Source organism: Pteropus vampyrus, unplaced genomic scaffold (genome assembly GCF_000151845.1).
Source record: "Pteropus vampyrus isolate Shadow unplaced genomic scaffold, Pvam_2.0 Scaffold21456, whole genome shotgun sequence".
Taxonomy (NCBI): domain Eukaryota; kingdom Metazoa; phylum Chordata; class Mammalia; order Chiroptera; family Pteropodidae; genus Pteropus; species Pteropus vampyrus.
The window spans coordinates 1-17111 of NW_011910237.1; the positions used below are offsets into that span (position 1 = coordinate 1).

At 38.4% G+C, this 17111-nt stretch overlaps 1 protein-coding gene across 1 annotated transcript; it reads right to left on the reverse strand.

Moving 5' to 3' along the window:
* Positions 1-3065: 3065 nt before the first annotated feature.
* Positions 3066-13386, reverse strand: LOC105311017 (guanylate-binding protein 6-like). Its single transcript, XM_011387077.2, has 10 exons — positions 13153-13386; positions 12219-12346; positions 10361-10470; positions 9968-10164; positions 8295-8540; positions 7398-7678; positions 6501-6713; positions 5394-5496; positions 4868-5061; positions 3066-3919 (listed from the first exon to the last, which is right to left on the reverse strand). Exons 1-10 carry the CDS (start codon positions 13349-13351, stop codon positions 3695-3697), a joined length of 1896 nt encoding a protein of 631 aa, XP_011385379.1. The 5' UTR covers positions 13352-13386; the 3' UTR covers positions 3066-3694.
* Between the last annotated feature and the right edge of the window lie 3725 nt (positions 13387-17111).

A 17111-nucleotide genomic window follows, 5' to 3' on the forward strand; every position in this document is an offset into this window, starting at 1 on the left:
AAAACCGATTGTACATTTTTCATGTGAGCACATTCTCGTTTCTATGTTATGCTTTAATTTAAAAGGTTAAAAATTATGGCAAAAGTTTTTATCCTCATAAAAAGACAGTTTAGGACATTTGATTGTAAATGCTCTGTGTCAAAACAGATAAAAAATAAAAAACAGAAAAGAAAAACTGTTGCCTCTCTTATGTCACGTTAGCAACCGGAACATGGACACTTGTGGAAATTCGGGACAATTTGAATCCTGATTTAAAATTCAGTTCTTACTCAAGCTCTCAGAAATATAGACTCACCTGCAAAAATGACTAGTATGTTCGGAGGCTGTATGCAACTCTCATCTGAGAGATATTGGGAAAGAACTCACCAATTCTGCCTGTCTCTCCTCTTGCCTTCCCCCAACTTTCTATCTGGTTAATATTTCGTATATGATAAGGTCTAAAATTTATGCTTGTCTTATGCTGAATGTAAAATTCTGGTGTCAATTTCAGGACAAAATCTGATACTTTACTTTTTCTATTACTAAAAGCGAAAATGAAAGTAGAGCAGGCTACTTTGAAATTGGACGGATGCTAAGAAGTCAGCTGATTTTCTGCCGTCCAACAAAGTCTTTGTTTATTTCTGGAATCCAAAAGCTTTCCAGGGCAACCGAATGATTCTGTGAACTTTGCGAAATGAGATTCTCACCAATCTTCCCCACCCCTTTCCAGGTAAACCGAAGTTATTTACTGCATGCACAAATACCTGGAAACGTTAGTAATAATCATTTAATTCGAGGAATGTAGAGTAGGAGTCTGTTCACAAAAAAAATTATAAAGCCATAAGGTGCATAAGAACCCCTAGAAAAACACTTATGCTAGAATGAACAGTACCTCTAGGTCGCTAAAGGAATTAAAGGCATCTTTATCATTTGTGTGCTTCATGAATTTGTTTTCAAAGAATGTGTTTTATTTTTAAATCATGAACTACACAGATGATGATAAAATATTTTCCATTTGGAAACAAATCATTTATTTCAAGTAATTTTCTCACTAATTTCGATGTAATAAGTATTGCAAGTCAATCAGCCACTTATATGTTAGACAAGTTCTTATTCTGTACCTGGATGATGAGTTAGGTGTTCACTTTATAATTATCAATTATATTGAATGTTGTACATTTTAGAGTTCATGAACTTTCCTGTGTAGTATATCACAATTTAGCAACAAAAAGAAAAAGACAAGAAAAAACAAAAACAAAAACAGAGGGATAGGATGTAAGTTAGCAAAATATTAAAAATCTTGCCTTGACAAAGAGCAAAAAAGTTTTCATCTGAAACAGTGAAGGTCAAAAAAAAGTGGCACAATGTTTTTTAAGTGCTGAAAGGAACTTTCAACCCAGTATTCTCTGTCAGTAAAAGTATTCATTGGGAATAAAAAGGAAATCAAGCATTCTAATATATAGGAAAACTCAGGAATTTGTTGCTAGCAAAACCATCATAAAAGAAATGCTAAAGATAGTTATCAAAAAGAAAGTGATAAATGAAGGAAATATCAAGAAGAAAAAATAAAACTAGTAAAATTTTTAAAATAACAGAAATAGACAAAATAAAATTTCAAGTAATTCACAGTGAGATAGGAAAAATAAAATGGAAAGAAAAATATTAACAGAAAACAATAAAGAAAATGACAGACTTTAACCCTAATAGATCAATCATTGCACTAAATATAAATTTTCTGAACACACCAATTAAAGACAGAGATGTACTGAGTGAATAGAAAAAGCATGACATGAAATATAATGTTTACCAGAAACTGACATTATACCTGTGTCAAACTTTTGTGTTTCCAGCAGATGCTCATTGGTAGATTCTGTGCCTCAACATACTCCAAGGAGATGCACAGAAAAGTATGTAATGATTCCTGTCCTCAGATGAGCTTTCGTTTTATTTGATAACAAATAATAGATTCCAATTATTTGCACCTGGGCAAAGACTGCATTTATTACCCGGATCCCTTGTGCCCCTATTTTAACATGGAGACTGTGATGACTTTCCTGTATCTGGTGTCACTGACAACTTGGATCCTGATTCCAAGAGTCCTCAAATTGTTTGGGCATTCCCATTTCCCCAGGGCACTGACACCAAGTCAATGGGCAGAGGTCCCCTAAGAGGAGGACTGCGAAAATTATTATCATTATTTCTTGTCTCAGAAACAGATAAGGTCCTTTGTTTTGAGATCCCGTCCTCTCTGCCAGGAAATAGGTTCGGGGTCTCAGATTGGCTCAGATCAAGGTTAGAGATTGTGACATTTTATTGCGTCACCTCTCAGCCTCCTGATAACATCTAGAGTCCATTTCATTGTTTTCTCCTCATCCCTTTTCATCCTACAAAGTCCCTGTTGTAATCAGCATCTTCAGAATTCAGCCCAGCTGGCTGCCACGCCACCCATGTTATGAACTGACTGTTATGAACGGAACATTATCTTCCCTTAAAATTCATTTCATGAAACTCTAACTCCCAATGTCCCAACGTGATGGTATTTAGAATTTGGGAGGAAATTAGTAATGAGGCTGGGACTCTCATGAACCTGAGACCTCTCCTCGCCCTTTCCACCTTATGAGGCCACACCAAGAAAGCAGTCCTTTGCAAAGCAGGAAGAGGGCCCTTACCAAGAACCCACCAATGCTGGCACGCTAACCTTGGAATAACAGCCTCCAGACCTGGGAGAAAGAAAAGTTTATTGTCTAAGCCATTCAGTCTATGATAACTTGTTATAGCGGCTGAGCAGACTAGGACAAACCATGATGCTCATTACTATCACTGTATGTACTTGGCTTCTGACGTTTAAGTGCCAACACCTGGCCTCCATGTGTCAGGGTTTATCATCCACAACACCATCAGGGCATCCAGTCCTGCAATGGCACATGTCCCTTCTGCTCTTGCCTATTTAGCAGAGAAGCCACCACTGCACTTTTAAGGGCGATGAGATCCCTCTCACCAGTGCATATCCTTATTTTTGGTAATTTGTTTCTAATAACTTAAAAGTATAATTCGAAGATAGGAAGTAGAGGCTACACTAGCAGAGATTTCAGTGAGCAACAGGAAAGTTTACATCCTAGTTGTGAAGCAAATAGAAAGGTTTAAGAAGTCCAAACGGAAACCAAGATTAAGATACAAATTTTATGCTTTCTTTCTTGTACTCTAATCTTAGTCTTAGACCCCTCATTGTGCAGGCTGATGCCATTTCTAGAAGCAATGAGCAATTTCATCACCTAATGGCCATTTATACATTCTTTTTATTATTAGTAGTAGTAGTACACTTTACATTCTTTGTTATTTATTTATAAAACAGTAATACAACCTTTCCTTACAAGATTCATGAGCAAAAGTATATAATAAAAAGCATGTGACTCATTCAACGCAGATCCCACCCAGTCCTCCTGAGAAGGAACCAATGTTTCTAAGTATTTAAGCGCGTGTGTGTGAGTGTTTCTGTGTGTGTATGACTTTAAACATATATATATTTCTTAAAAGTAAACATGCTATATCAAAATGTATGTGCGTTTAGTTTATCTAATGTGGGACAGGCATTGATATCCTCTAGTAGCTACTTTTTATATTTAAAACTTGGCTGAATGAAATAAAAAAGAGACACATCAAAAATAGACCAGAGCATATATCGCCATCTGTAATTTGATTAAAAAGAGAGCTATTTCTATTTAAATAGTGAGCCCACGCCTCTCACAACACTACTAATAAGTTTAGCAGGAGCAAACAATACTGAAGTTATCTCACTGACAACTACTGTCTCTAAGGTTCGTGTAATCCGGGAAGTATCATCATTTTTAGCAGTTTCAATCATATTTTTCAAGTGATTTATCTCTGCTTTCATCTCTTCAGCTTGCCTTTGAAATCCACTATTAAGCATATCTTCTTGGACCTTAAAGAAAGCAAGGGAAGTAAAATTTTTTAAATCTCCATTTTTTTTGATAATTAAATTTTGTTTTTAAGAACTTGGTGAAATAATCTTTTACTCCTAAATTTGTTCTCTCTTACATAATCAGGGAGAATTTTGCAACAAAGAATATTTCCTGTCCTGCACCTGGATTCTGAAAGAAAGTATAGTTTACAGCCTTACTAATATTCACACACCATTAGGGTTTATGCTGGGATGCTAAGCCGGACATTAGGGAAAACGTAATATGTTCCAGTCAAATAATACTTGAAGTGGCCTTGGTATGCAGGCACTAATTCACAGTCCCACTTGAATTAATATGGACAACAAAATTGTACAAGTAATGGGATCTCATACACTGTTCTAGAACCCTATTTTAAACAGATCCGGATGGACAATCAGAGATTTCTTCCTGTCATATAACAGGTAAACCAGCCACACGTGGGGACAAAAGGCAAGTTTAGAAGCTGTCATTTCCTTGGCTTTTTAAGTCTGAATGTTTCTGACAGTTTTATGTCAGCATAGGTTTACTTCAGGGACTTTTGGTACCAGTAGGGTGCCTGATAATTGGCAGTGCTCTTGGTAAAGCAAACCACTTTCCAGTTGTAATTAATACATGTGTTCGGAATACCTGTTTAATCAGACCTTGCAAGGTCATTTTAAAATCCCCCCAAACAGCTCAAATCCTATCTCCAAGGTACCGTGCTGTTCCTATCCACTCCAGAATTTTCATATAGAGTAGAACTCAAAGCCTTCTTTAAAAATAGGGGGAAGAGGAGAAGGATAAAGAGAATAAGTTGTTAAAGGATTCAGGGTTTTGATAAATCACAAGCAGTAAATGGCAATGGTGCTGCCCTCCACGATCTTGAGTAACCTTCACCCATCCCACCTGAGGTACCTGGACAATGACCATTGAGCCACGGCCAGACGTACCTTCAGTTTATGGTCCAACATCATATTCCACTCTCTCATCAGGTTTTCTCTTTCCCTCTCCAGCTTCTCCTTCAGTTGGGCTATGTTTTCCTGGAGACTCCTCTCTTGCGCCTCCATCTCTTGCTGCTGCTCCTGCAGTCGCTGTCTCAGCAGCTCCTGTTCCTTCTCAGCTGCCTCCTTCCGGGCCCGCTCCTCTGTCCCAGGAAGGTTTTACCGAGGGAAGAAAATAAGTGAGGACTTACCTGTCCCCACTAAAGGAGAAGGAGACAGAACCAAATTGGAAGTGCGGGTGGGGAATCGCTGAATGCCCCTGGGCCACACCATCAAGAGCACGTTTCAGTGTGTGAAGGGAGGGCCCTGCCTGGCTGGTGGACAGCTACACCTCCCCTTGTTGTTTTCAGATTTAGCAGAATCTTTTCCATGGAAGAGGGGAAGTGCCTTGTTTCCGGGAGGTTTTGCTCTCACATCTGTCAAAGGGCACTGCGGGAACCCACCCGCCCATGGTGAACCCGGCCCTGCCCCACACCTGCCATGGCCTTCTCCCCAGCGCTGAGTGCTTTGTCTGACTGCAGGATGGATTTCTCTATTGCCAACTGTGACTGCAGGAAGCTCTGGAGGACCTCGTTCGCCTGAGGAACAAAGAAAGAGCGAAGAACTTCAATTTCCACTCGATAGAACACAACTGCACAAACAAGAATGCACACGGAATTTTTCCTTTGCGTTTAAAATTCTATAGCGGCTCCATGCAAAATGTCCAAGCTCCTCGGACTGACCAGAGTCCCTCCACGTCTTCTGCTTCCTGACTCCCTGCAGTCTCTCTCCCAGTGCTACTTCTTCACCCACTCTAGTGGGCTCGGTTCCAGCCACTCAGAACCATGTTCTGTCGTACAAACTCACAATCTCGGGTGCTTTTTAAATATTCGCCTTACTAGTGTGAAATGTCTTTAATTAGTGCTGCTCCTCTCTTCTGTCACTTGTTGGCTATGACTTTAGGCAGGCCACCTTAACTCATCTCTGCCTCTCAGTTCAGATGTGTAAAATGTTGACAGTAAGTGTAGATGTTTTTTAATACTATTTGAAGGATTAAATTAAAACGTCTGGACAGAAAAAGCCTGACATTATGCCTACGACAATAACAGTTATGCCTATAACAAAAACGGTTCAATATATATTAGTTGCATTATCATCATTTTTATTTTTAAATTTTCTTACATGTTACCACCACCTCTGTAGCCCATTTCTCAGGTTCATAAATGTTGTAACTCTACATGCGGCTGTCTATGTAGTGGACTGCCTTTCTCACTCTTGATCAGCCTTGAGGGCAAAGACTCTGACTTTAACCTATGAATTGTCAACACTTGGCACATTGAATATCATGCTATGGAACGAAGAAATGAATAACTTCGGAACTGCCCTTTGTGGATTTCAGAAATCCAACTCAGTTTTGATATTGGACACTTCTACTCTCCTCAGAGAGAAAGAGCAAACAGTAGGCCTTAAAAGCTAAATCTGTCATGATATCGCCACCCTCTCCTATTATCCGCAGCTGGTGCTTTGTTCTTAGATTTTCAGGAGAGTTCCCCGACCTTTTGATTTTATTCTGTAAAATCCCCCCATGATTTCTTATCCTCACCTTCACTCCTTTTCTGGGCACTTGCCTATAGTCCTGTTCGATCTTTTCCTTTGTTTCCAAGTAGAGCTTGTGACCTCCAGGAACAGAGAAAGTTCCTGCTGAAATACTTTCCATTAGGGTTGCTGAAAGCTGATCAAGTTCAGCTTGGCAGTATTTAACAGACGCCTCTTCATTCTGCAGCAAGAAATCCTCCTTCTTATTCTTTAGGATCTCCTGCAAGGGAAAAGTAGAGGGATGTCACCAGAAGAAAGGAACCGGGGAGATAAAATTCCAAAGTATCTGGTGGAAGGAAGTCTAAGTGCAGTCCTCATGAGAAAAGCATACTGTTGGAGAAATACGTGGAATAAAATAGGAATCGGAAGATTTGATTTACTCACAAACATGAAAACTTCCTGCCATGCAGGGTCTCAGGTTCTTTATCTGAAAAGGTGGAATTGCATTACTTAACCTCTATGGCTCCTTGCAGCTGCAGCATTCAGAGATTTTATCTTCAGTGACACAACAAGAAGTAATGGAAGTTGAAAAAAACACAGAATGGGGGATAGGTTAAAAAAAAAAAACCCAAAAAACCTTGGGAATGGAAGAGTACTTTCAAAAACATGACCTGCTCACAACTGACTTTGGGGTGTTATGGGCAGGCTTCAAACCACTAGAAGTATTCCCTTCAGGAGGATCTTTATACTGATTATTAGAGACCAGAGAGATTTCTGGATAAAGTGTCTGAGGTATGGGGAGGGAGAGAGAAGAAAACGTAGTCCTTTGAAACTCTCTCCTTCATGAGATCCACACTACTTGATCACTGACAGAAGGAGGAGACATGAGGCCAATAAGGCACTTCTAGGCTTCATTCTCCAAGGGGAAGGGTCACAGAGATAAAGCAATACTAAGACAAAGTACCACAAGCTGCTTCTGGAACGCCTGCTTTTCATCCTTGAAAGAGTTCTCCATGAAGATAGCAATGGCTTCCCTCTCACAGGCTGCGTGCAGGTCCAGCAGCTCCTGGAGCGTGTCCGTGGGGAACCTCACTCGCTGGACCATCTGCTCACTGTAGTGGTCGACTGCCTTTTGCACGGCCGCTGAGTTCTCAAGCTGGGCCAGAGTTGTCACCGCGTTCTCCAGACAAGGCACTGCTCCACTGTTGATGGTATCCACGTAAGTCACCACCAGGGTCCTCAGCCCTAATATGTCAGGAAATTTAGGGGATGAATATCAAGTCATCATTCAACAGAATTCAAGATTACTTTTAAGAATCTGTCTCTCTCTCTTTCTCTCTTTCTGTCTCTTCCCTTCCCTCCCCTCCACTCCCCTCCCCTCCTCTCCTCTCTTCTCTTCTCTTCTCTCCATACCAAAATTGTTTACATAGATACACAGATGAGGTCAAATGAGAGTACATTTATTTGTAACTCTGAAGCTTCTATGGATTTTCAGGGATATATGGGTTAAAATTTATTATTGGACGGCTTTAAACTCCCCAAACGCCTTTTGAATTCTCCTTGCAAATCACACTGACTATAAAAGACTTCTCTTGAGAAGATACAATATTCTGTTTTATACTGTTAGTGACTTACAGTAGAGCATTTTTTCAGGTATATGGAACCTGCAGATATTACTGATAGAGTTTATAATTTTGGAGAATTATAAACCCCCAAAAGTGTAATATGCAATTTTCTTCATTGACTATGAATATCTGTAGACCCACAATTCTATAGAGAATCAACAGAAATCCTGGAAAACACATTATATAATATATTCAACATATATTAGATCCCAAAGATGTGTGAAAATGAGACTCACGTTTCCCAGTGACCATGATTCCCTCTCTGAGGGTCTTGGTCCTCGCCTGAGTGTAGATGTAAGAACAGAAATTCCTCGATTGTTCCTGAAATTTAGGTTCCAGTTGGTTTTCTGCCACATTCTCAATAGTGGCTAGGAGGTTTTTGTCAGTAGTTGGCCGGTCAAAGACAAAACACTTCCGTTTTGGAAAGAAATGCCGGATACACTCTCTGGGGAGATTGGATAGTTGGACTCTGGGATTCCTGACTGAAGAATTGAAAATAACAACAACAACAACAACAAACAACAACAACAAACAACAACAACAACAACAACAGAGATTCAAGTAGCAGCAGTCTGAGGGCAAGGAACCTAAAGACTTTCGTGACAGGGATTTTTGTATCTTTGCCATCTTCTATGTTTATAATATGGTCCTTTAGCATAGACATCCAATGCTTCTTTAAACATCAGACTTACCAATAACACAATTCTGGGGAGAAATTTGGGTAGAGATCTAATGCAGGTTAAAAAACAAACAAACAAACAAACCTATTGCTGGTATTCTTAGACCTAAGCACAGTAGAATATAATCTGTAGTGTCTATAGGTGTACTGAATGAAAGATTAACAACAACAAAAAAATCAGTGTAAATTTTTGTCTACTTGATCCCATGTAGAAATTGAGCTTTCGGATCAAAAGGAAGAGTTACAAACAAAAGATAATGGAGCAATATTAGGAATCTTACACTGATTAATGAATTAAAACTATTTTGATGCAAAACATAACGTGTATAGTGTTTGCTTCTGTTTTTAGCAAAAACCTCTGGAGAGTATATGTGACTAAAATGTAATTTTAAGATGTCATCACTAATCTACAAACTCTTTAATATAAAGAACTATATTTGATTGGACAGTGTTGGTCTTCTGCCTAACCAATTTCTCATTAAGTGTTTTGAGACAGCATAGATAAAAACACGAAGATAAGAATGAACAAATCAGAACTGATATTCCTCTCAAGGTATCATCAAATACACACCCACATAAATAACTCATTAAAATAACTTACTAGTTTGAATTTATGGCATGGGTGAATGTGGAATTTTAACAAAAGCTATGATATAGAAAGTAAGTGAATGTTCTGATAATTATCATAAATACCACAACAGCATGTATTGAAAAGACCATACTTCTTCAGGTTTTTGAGAACATAAAGTCACTTTTGTACAGGATGTATCTATACAGTCAATAGAAAGTTATATCCTTATTTCTAAGGAATAATAGCTAATTGTGTGAAAGATCTTTTTTTTTCCTTAGATAGGTTTTTTTTCATTTCACTTTCATGTGTAACAAATATTGGGTCAGTTGTTTCCCTCAAATCAAAAAAGCAGAAGCCAAAATAGGGAACACAAGGTCTGCTCTCTAGAACGGTTTAGCACTACTGTTTTCAGTATTAACAAGTGGGTGCTGAAGGACAACGTGGAAAGAACAAATTGGTTTTGAATAATTTTACTCTACTTGAAGCTCTACTTTTCCTGAGTGAATTGGAAATCTAGAGCTTTTCAACCCATCTCCCAGTTACCACTTCTACAGACTTCATCTGGTCTAAAATACAAACACAATCCCAGAGAAGATGAACAGTGTTTAGTACCTCCCACCCCTATTGAACCATCCACTGCCCAGGTCATGCTCAGATACCTGGAACCAGCTTCAAGGCATTCTCCAGGTACTCATCTTCCGTGATAGGGCGACCGTTTAACATCAGCGCCAGGGTGAAATCTCGTACAGTCCAGATAAAGTCTGGAAAGAAACTCACGAACTCCGTGGAATCTTCTACCCCATCCGGTGTAGGGGAGGACTTTGCCCTTATAAGTTCTGTCAGCTCTGTCACATAACTAGCACTTGGCTAAGGAAAAAGATCTTCCTATTCACAATCCCCACATTCCTCTAAAAAGATTATGATAAACTTCTCTTTTGCCCTGGGTCTTTCTGCTCCACCAAAAGCAACTAAGTGACAGGGAAGGAGAAACCAACTGGCTCTCCATCCCCATAGACTCAATGGCAGGTGGTGGTTTGGACCCTGAAGGATACTGCAGCTGCTCCAGGGCCTGGTGGTTGATGGTGCTCATGCTATTGTAGACAAAGCTGCTACACAGAAGCACGGCCAGGGCAAAGATCCACGAGTCGTTCTTAGGGTCGCCCTGGAAAGCACATTTGAGTGAGACTTTTAGCAGTTTTCCTTGTAGAAATTCCTTTAGACACTAAGTCTATCAGTCTTTCATTTATTATTTCACAACTCACTCACCTTGCAAAGTATCAAGTTTGAATACATATATCAGTTTTAACAATTAAAAGATATTTCTTATGATAGTGATTTTTTTTATATACATAAAAAATATTATAATCTTCACAAGGCTTTCCTTTTATTCAATTTGAATGAATAAAATAACATATATAGAAAAATGTAGCACAGTACCTGTTGTGCAATTAGGTTCATTGAAGGGTGTTAACACATATTCATTCTACACATATTTGTTGGTCATAGGTCACATAAAATGTAATTACATAAGATATAATGTTGACTACGTAACTGGGGATGTAGTCAACAAATTTTTATAGGAAGCTACTGAATGTTTTCTACTGTTCTTAAATTAAAAAGCAGTTTAAAATGACAAATATTACTCTCAAGCTGACTATTGCGAAGCTGTGCCAAATATCCATAACAATGAATGCAGCAAAGATGACGGTATCTCTAAGGAACTTACATATTAGTAATGTATATAAGCAGGAACTTATAGTGAGAATACTAAATTAAATTCAGAAGTCCATCGAGGAAGAACAGAGCTCTGAAAGCTGGAAAAGAATCCATGACATGAAGCCTTCTTCAAAGTCTTGAGCTGAGTGTTAAAGCATTAGTGGAATGTGGACTTGAAAAAATAGAGGTCACCCTGCAGGTAGAAAGACCCACAGAAGCAAAAGTAGGCATGGCAGAACACTTTGCAATCAAAGAGGAGTTATTTGATATTACCTGAGCAGAGGGTAGCTCAAGAAGTTAAGGCTGGATAGTGAGCCTACTGCAAACAGATGAAGGACCTTAAAGGCTGGGCTAACTTGTTTGTATAAATTACAGCAGTGTCTAAAAATCCAGAATTATTTCTCTTATAAACAATATCTAAAGATGATTCCTAGAACAAATATATAAAAAAATGGGATTTTTGACTAGAAGACTCAATAAGAAAGTTTGGAGGGAAATGCCAATTCATTAATTTAACTTCCCAAATCTCAATTTTTAAAAAATAATGAATTAGGATATGAGGAAGTGGTACTCAGGACAAACAATACATTTTTTAGACAACAAGACTTATCATTGTTTGATATACGGCTTTAAAAATAAATACAATTTGGGCAGAAAGAGAGAGCTATAGAAATGTAGGTACTCTTAACAAATAAGTCTCAAAGTAAGGCAGAAAAAAGAAATTCATTTCACTCATTTGTAAAAATGTAAAACATCAAAACTCCATCTTCAAATGTTGTGGTAGGACAAACACATGCTTTTATAGAAACGACTCAATTCAAAGCTCTCGCAAAGCCCTCCGGAACGCTCTGTGGGTACTTGATGAGCTTCCCCACAGGATGCGGATTCTCTGAGGGCAGCACCTTCACTTTGGTCACTAATATCTACAGTGCTAACCCGGAGACCTAGGAATCACGTGCTCAGTGATCATTTATCACGCTGAATCAAATCATTCACTTAGTGCCAAGAAATAAAAGAAAAATTTACTCAATATACCATGACTCCTTACCTAGGAGTGAGATTCCAAAAAACAAAATTTGCCTCATATATACTTGGATCTCTAGGTTTCACAAATAGATCATGTAATTAAGATAAAGAGCATTGTGAAGAAAATATCTAGATTAAAAAAGATTTATCTGTGACCCTCTGCCTTACCTTTTCCACATCGCCCAGGCCTTCAGTGTCCAGAAGGACCAGGGTGTGGTTAGGCTTAGAGGGGTGAGGCACACACCACATCCAGATGCCCTTGGTTTCAGACTTCACTGTACAGCCCAGAGGGAAACCTACAAAGGAAGGGGAGACACAACATAGAGTGATGGCAGATAATCTAAGCGGCCAAGGCACTACAAAGTCAGATGGTTGGAATATAAGTATGCAGCCATACAAGATAGTGCTTTCTCTTTTTTTGTAAGAATGCCCTTCTTTGTGTGTCATTTTTTGATGGATGAAAGGAAGTTAACTGTGAGCATGATACTGGCAAGTGCTCAAGATGGAGACAAGAGGCATGAGTGAACCAGACATAAAGGAAGTCACCGATAACCATATAAAGAGTATTTTGAAAGAATGGTGAAGTTCAAAGCCAGATGGAAATGGAGAGAAGAGAGACATTTAAAGGAAAAAAGTAAAAAAAAAAAAAAAAAAAAAAAAACCGAGATAATATTGTTTTCCAATCAAAGGGATAAAAAAAAATGAGAGTGACAATTAATAGTCACAGTGGGATATGAGCGCACAAAACATTTTTAAGATGAAGATACGTATTCAAATATCTTTATAAGTTGATTGGAATATTTCATAGAGAAAGCAAAATATGTTATAAGAGAGAGAGGAGACACAATTGCTTTGTGCTTGCACAGGTAAAAGAAGGTTAAGAATCTGAGAATTAGTAGGAAAGATTTTCCTTAACAAGAGTAAAACGAGGAGTATGGTAACAGATTACAGTAACGTAGTAATTTAGTAGTGAGAATTAGAATGAGAAGTTTGGTTTATTGAGAGGAGAGTGGTTCTCCCTTCACATGACCAGGGAGGAAAACTAAGAAGCTGTGGTATAGCTAGAATCAAAGATTTGGTCCCTGCTGGAGACGACACTCACCGTGGTTCTGTCCTGCAAGACGGTTCATCAGGTAGGATTTGCCTGTACGATACTGTCCTACAATGGCCACGACCACCACTGGCTGAGAAAGCTCATCAAGAATCTGTAGAGCTTGCTGGTTCACTGACAGCCGCTGATTGGTGTTTTCCACCAGACAAATGGGGGCCATCATGTTGGGTCCAAATGTCATGGTAAGCATCCAACCTAGAAGAACCTGCCCGTAGAAATAAGATTATAATGTTATCCACTGATTCAGAGTTTTCCAGAGCACCCATCATCTTAGGTCAGGGTGAGTTTTCTGCTTTGTTTCTGGGACAGCATGCATAGGCTAATTCCTGCAATGAAAAATTCATTTATTTTTGGTTCTGCTCTTACAATGAATCTCTACAAGAGCCAAAGTGCTCTCCACACTGTGAGGATCTCAGATTGGATGTTATTGCCGACACAGGGCAGCCATGTCTTATAATGCAGTAGAGTGGCTCTACCCAATGTGGGGGTCATCATCACTGAGAAGCGAAGCCATCCCCTCGCCCCATGTTCTGTCCCAAGGTCTAAGGCTTAACCAGCTCTTAAGAGATCAGTGAGGCTGATCTGAGGGAGGACCTTGAGAACACAAGCCATGATTTCATGTATTTCTTCTGTCTTATGGTCTTAGTTGTTGAGAACAGCAATAGAAGTAGTGACGAGTATGACAAGTATTCACCAAAATCTGAGTTTTTAAACAATTTCAGTTTGACATATGACAGATGAGTGAAATGTTATATCCCTTGGACCATTTATGATATGAGAAGGGCTGAGGGAGTTTTGGGTTCGAGAATGGAAACAGAATTTGATTTTTCTCCATTTCTTTTACAAGTCATCAAAATAAAATATAAGAATCATCCCTTATGAAGGAAAATTGAGTCGCCGGGAGATCAGTTTTGTTTTTTAAAATATAAATGTGCACCAAAATCAAGAAATGAACATATATTTTAAGGCAATAAAAAATGCAAATTAATAAAATTCAATGAAGAATGATAAAAAAACCTCCCAATTTCTGAATCTTCCATATTAATGTTCAAGAATATCCATGTTGCCACTATTTGCAGGTGACATGCTATACATAGAAAACCCTAAAGATTTCACAAAAAACTATCAGCATTAATAAATGAATTCGATAAAGTAGTATGATACAAAATAATAGTCATAAATCGGTTGCATCTTTATACATCAATAATGAACTGTCAGAAAGAGAAATTAAGAAAACAATCTCATTTACAATTGCCTCAAAAAGAATAAAATAACTAGAAATAAATTTAACGAAAGAAGTAAAAAACCTGTACCTTGACAACCATGACATTGATGACAGGTTTGAAGATACAAATAAATGAAAGAATATACAGTACTCATGAACTGCAAGAATTAATATCATTAAAATGTCTATATGACCAAAGCAATATACAGATTCAATGCAATCCCTAACAAAATATCAATGACATTTATCACCAAACTAGAACAATTATTCCTAAAGTTTATATGGGACCTCATAAGACCCTGAGCAGCCAAAACAATCTTGAGAAAGAAGAACAAAGTTGGAGGGATCATGCTATTTAATTTTGAACTGTACTACAAGGCTTTAGTCATAAAAGTAGTACGGTACCAGCACAAAGACGAATACACAGATTGCTGTAACAAAATACAGAGCCCAGAAAGAAACCAAAACTTATATCATCAATTAATCTATGACAAAGGATGCAAGAATATACAATGAAGTAAAGAAAGCTTTTTCATTAAATGGTATTGGGAAAACTGGCCAGATAGATGCAAAAAATAAATAAAACTAGACCACTTTCTTACACCATATGTAAAAATGAACTCAAAATGGGCTAAAGACTTAAATGTAAGTTTTGAAACCATAAAACTTCGAGAAGAAAACATAGGCAATACACTCTCTGACATAGCTCTTAACAATATTTTTCTGGTATGTCACCTCGGGCAAGGGAAACAAGAAAAAATAAACAAATGGGACTACATTGAACTAAAAAGCTTTACACAGCAAAAAAACCTTTAACAAAAGAAAAAGGAAATGTACTAAATGGGAGGAGATATTTGCAAATGATACATCTGATATGGGGTTAATATTCCAAAATATATAAAAAACTCATTCAACTCAATACAAAAAACAAAAAAAAGAAAACAAAAAAAACCCCCAAAAAAACCCACAATCCAATTGAAAATGGGCAGAGGACCTGAACAGATTTTTCTCTAAAGAAGACATAGAAACAGCTAACAGACACATCTAAAGATGTTCAACATCACTAATCATTAGGGAAATGGGAATCAAAACCACAAGGAGATATCACCTCCCACTTGTCAGAAGGGCTATTATTAAAAACACAACAAAGAATAAGTGTTGGCAAGCATGTAGAGAAAAAGGAACCCCTGTGCTTTGTTGGTGTGATTGTAAACAAGCACAGCCACTAAAGAAAACAGTATGGAGATTCCCCCCAAAATTAAAAATAGAACTACTGTATGATCCAGCAATCCTGCTTCTGGGTTTTGATCAGAAGAAGTTGAAAACACAGATTCAAAAAGATATAAGCACCCTTATGTTCACTGAAGAATATTTACAATAGCCAAGATATATAAACAACTTAGATGTTCATCAGTAGAGGAAAGGATAAAGAAAATGTGGTAAATACATACAATGGAATATTACCATATTCCACAGTCATAAAAAGAGAATGAAATCTTACCATTTGTGACAACATGGATAGACCTAGAGGGTATTGTGCTCAGTAAACTAAGTCAAACAGAGAAAGACAAATACCATATGACATCACTTATATGTGGAATCTAAAAACCAAAATAAACGAACAAAAGAAAACAGAAACAAACTCATAGATACAGAGAGCAAACTGTTGATTGCCAGATGGGAGTAGGTGAGGGGATGGGTGAAAAGGGTGAAGGGGATTAAGAAGTACGAACGTCCAAACTTCCAGTTATAATAACAGTCACAGGTATGTAAAAGCACAACATAAGAATATAGTCATTAATATTGTAATAGCTATGTATAGTGCCATATGGGAACTAGACCTGTGGTGATTACTCCATAAGGTATATAAATGTCTGATCATTATATTGTGCAACTGACATGAATATAATATTGTATGTTATTACATACAAACTCTGCCCTCGGGTGAGTCTGCGTAACTCCTGAAGAGTCTGCCATGGGGCTGCTTTAGGGAGAAGAAAGTATTACCTATTTTACGGGAAGTGCAGTGCTACTCTTTCCCAATTTTCGGAAATTACCAAGAAAGAAGCTGCCCCACCTGAGCAGTGATTTACAGTCAAGGCCCAGAGATAGCATGCTTGTTTCCCAACTTTTAAGGGTGAAACTGGGGGTGGGAGAGAGGCCACAATCTTCAGGCATCCCATTTGTTCCTGAATCCGCTCCCCCTACCCCCCTCCTCTTCACCCTGCCCCTTCTCCTTCTTCTCCTTTACCCTGCTCCTCCCCTCCCATTCCCCTCTGCCTCTCTCTCTCCCTCTGTCTTAGCCAAGTCTGCTCTTGATTAAAAAATTTTTTTTAAGTGTAGGAGCTGAATCTAATTTAATGTTGAACCAGGGCTGAGTACCAGTGATAAATCCATCCTAATGCACATCACAATGAGGAACACTGAGCTCATGGATGAAGAAACTGCTCCACCACCCCCCTTAAAGAGCCAGGAGAAGACCCTACTCTCTCATGTCTTCACGCATGTGTCTTGTCCACTCCACTTGCTGGTATCCTGGTTATGTGACATGCTGTGAGGCTGTCACCTCACAGCTACCACTGCTCCAATGGAGAAGCTGAGCGTTCCTTGAACTAAAGTCAGCAACTGAACCCTGCAGTCTAGACCATCAGGCTGCACGCTCAGGTACCTCTCCCTTCCTCAGAGACCATTTTGAATCAGAAATTGAGAGTTTTAAGATCAAGAT

Coding starts and splice junctions, on each gene's coding strand:
- LOC105311017 (XM_011387077.2), bottom strand. CDS start 13,351: ATGCTTACCATGACATTTGGACCCAACATGATGGCCCCCATTTGTCTG. Junction 6,714..7,397: donor CGTTCCAGAAGCAGCTTGTG/GTACTTTGTCTT, acceptor TTTCCCTTGCAG/GAGATCCTAAAGAATAAGAA. Junction 5,062..5,393: donor TGGGGAGAAGGCCATGGCAG/GTGTGGGGCAGG, acceptor TTCCTGGGACAG/AGGAGCGGGCCCGGAAGGAG.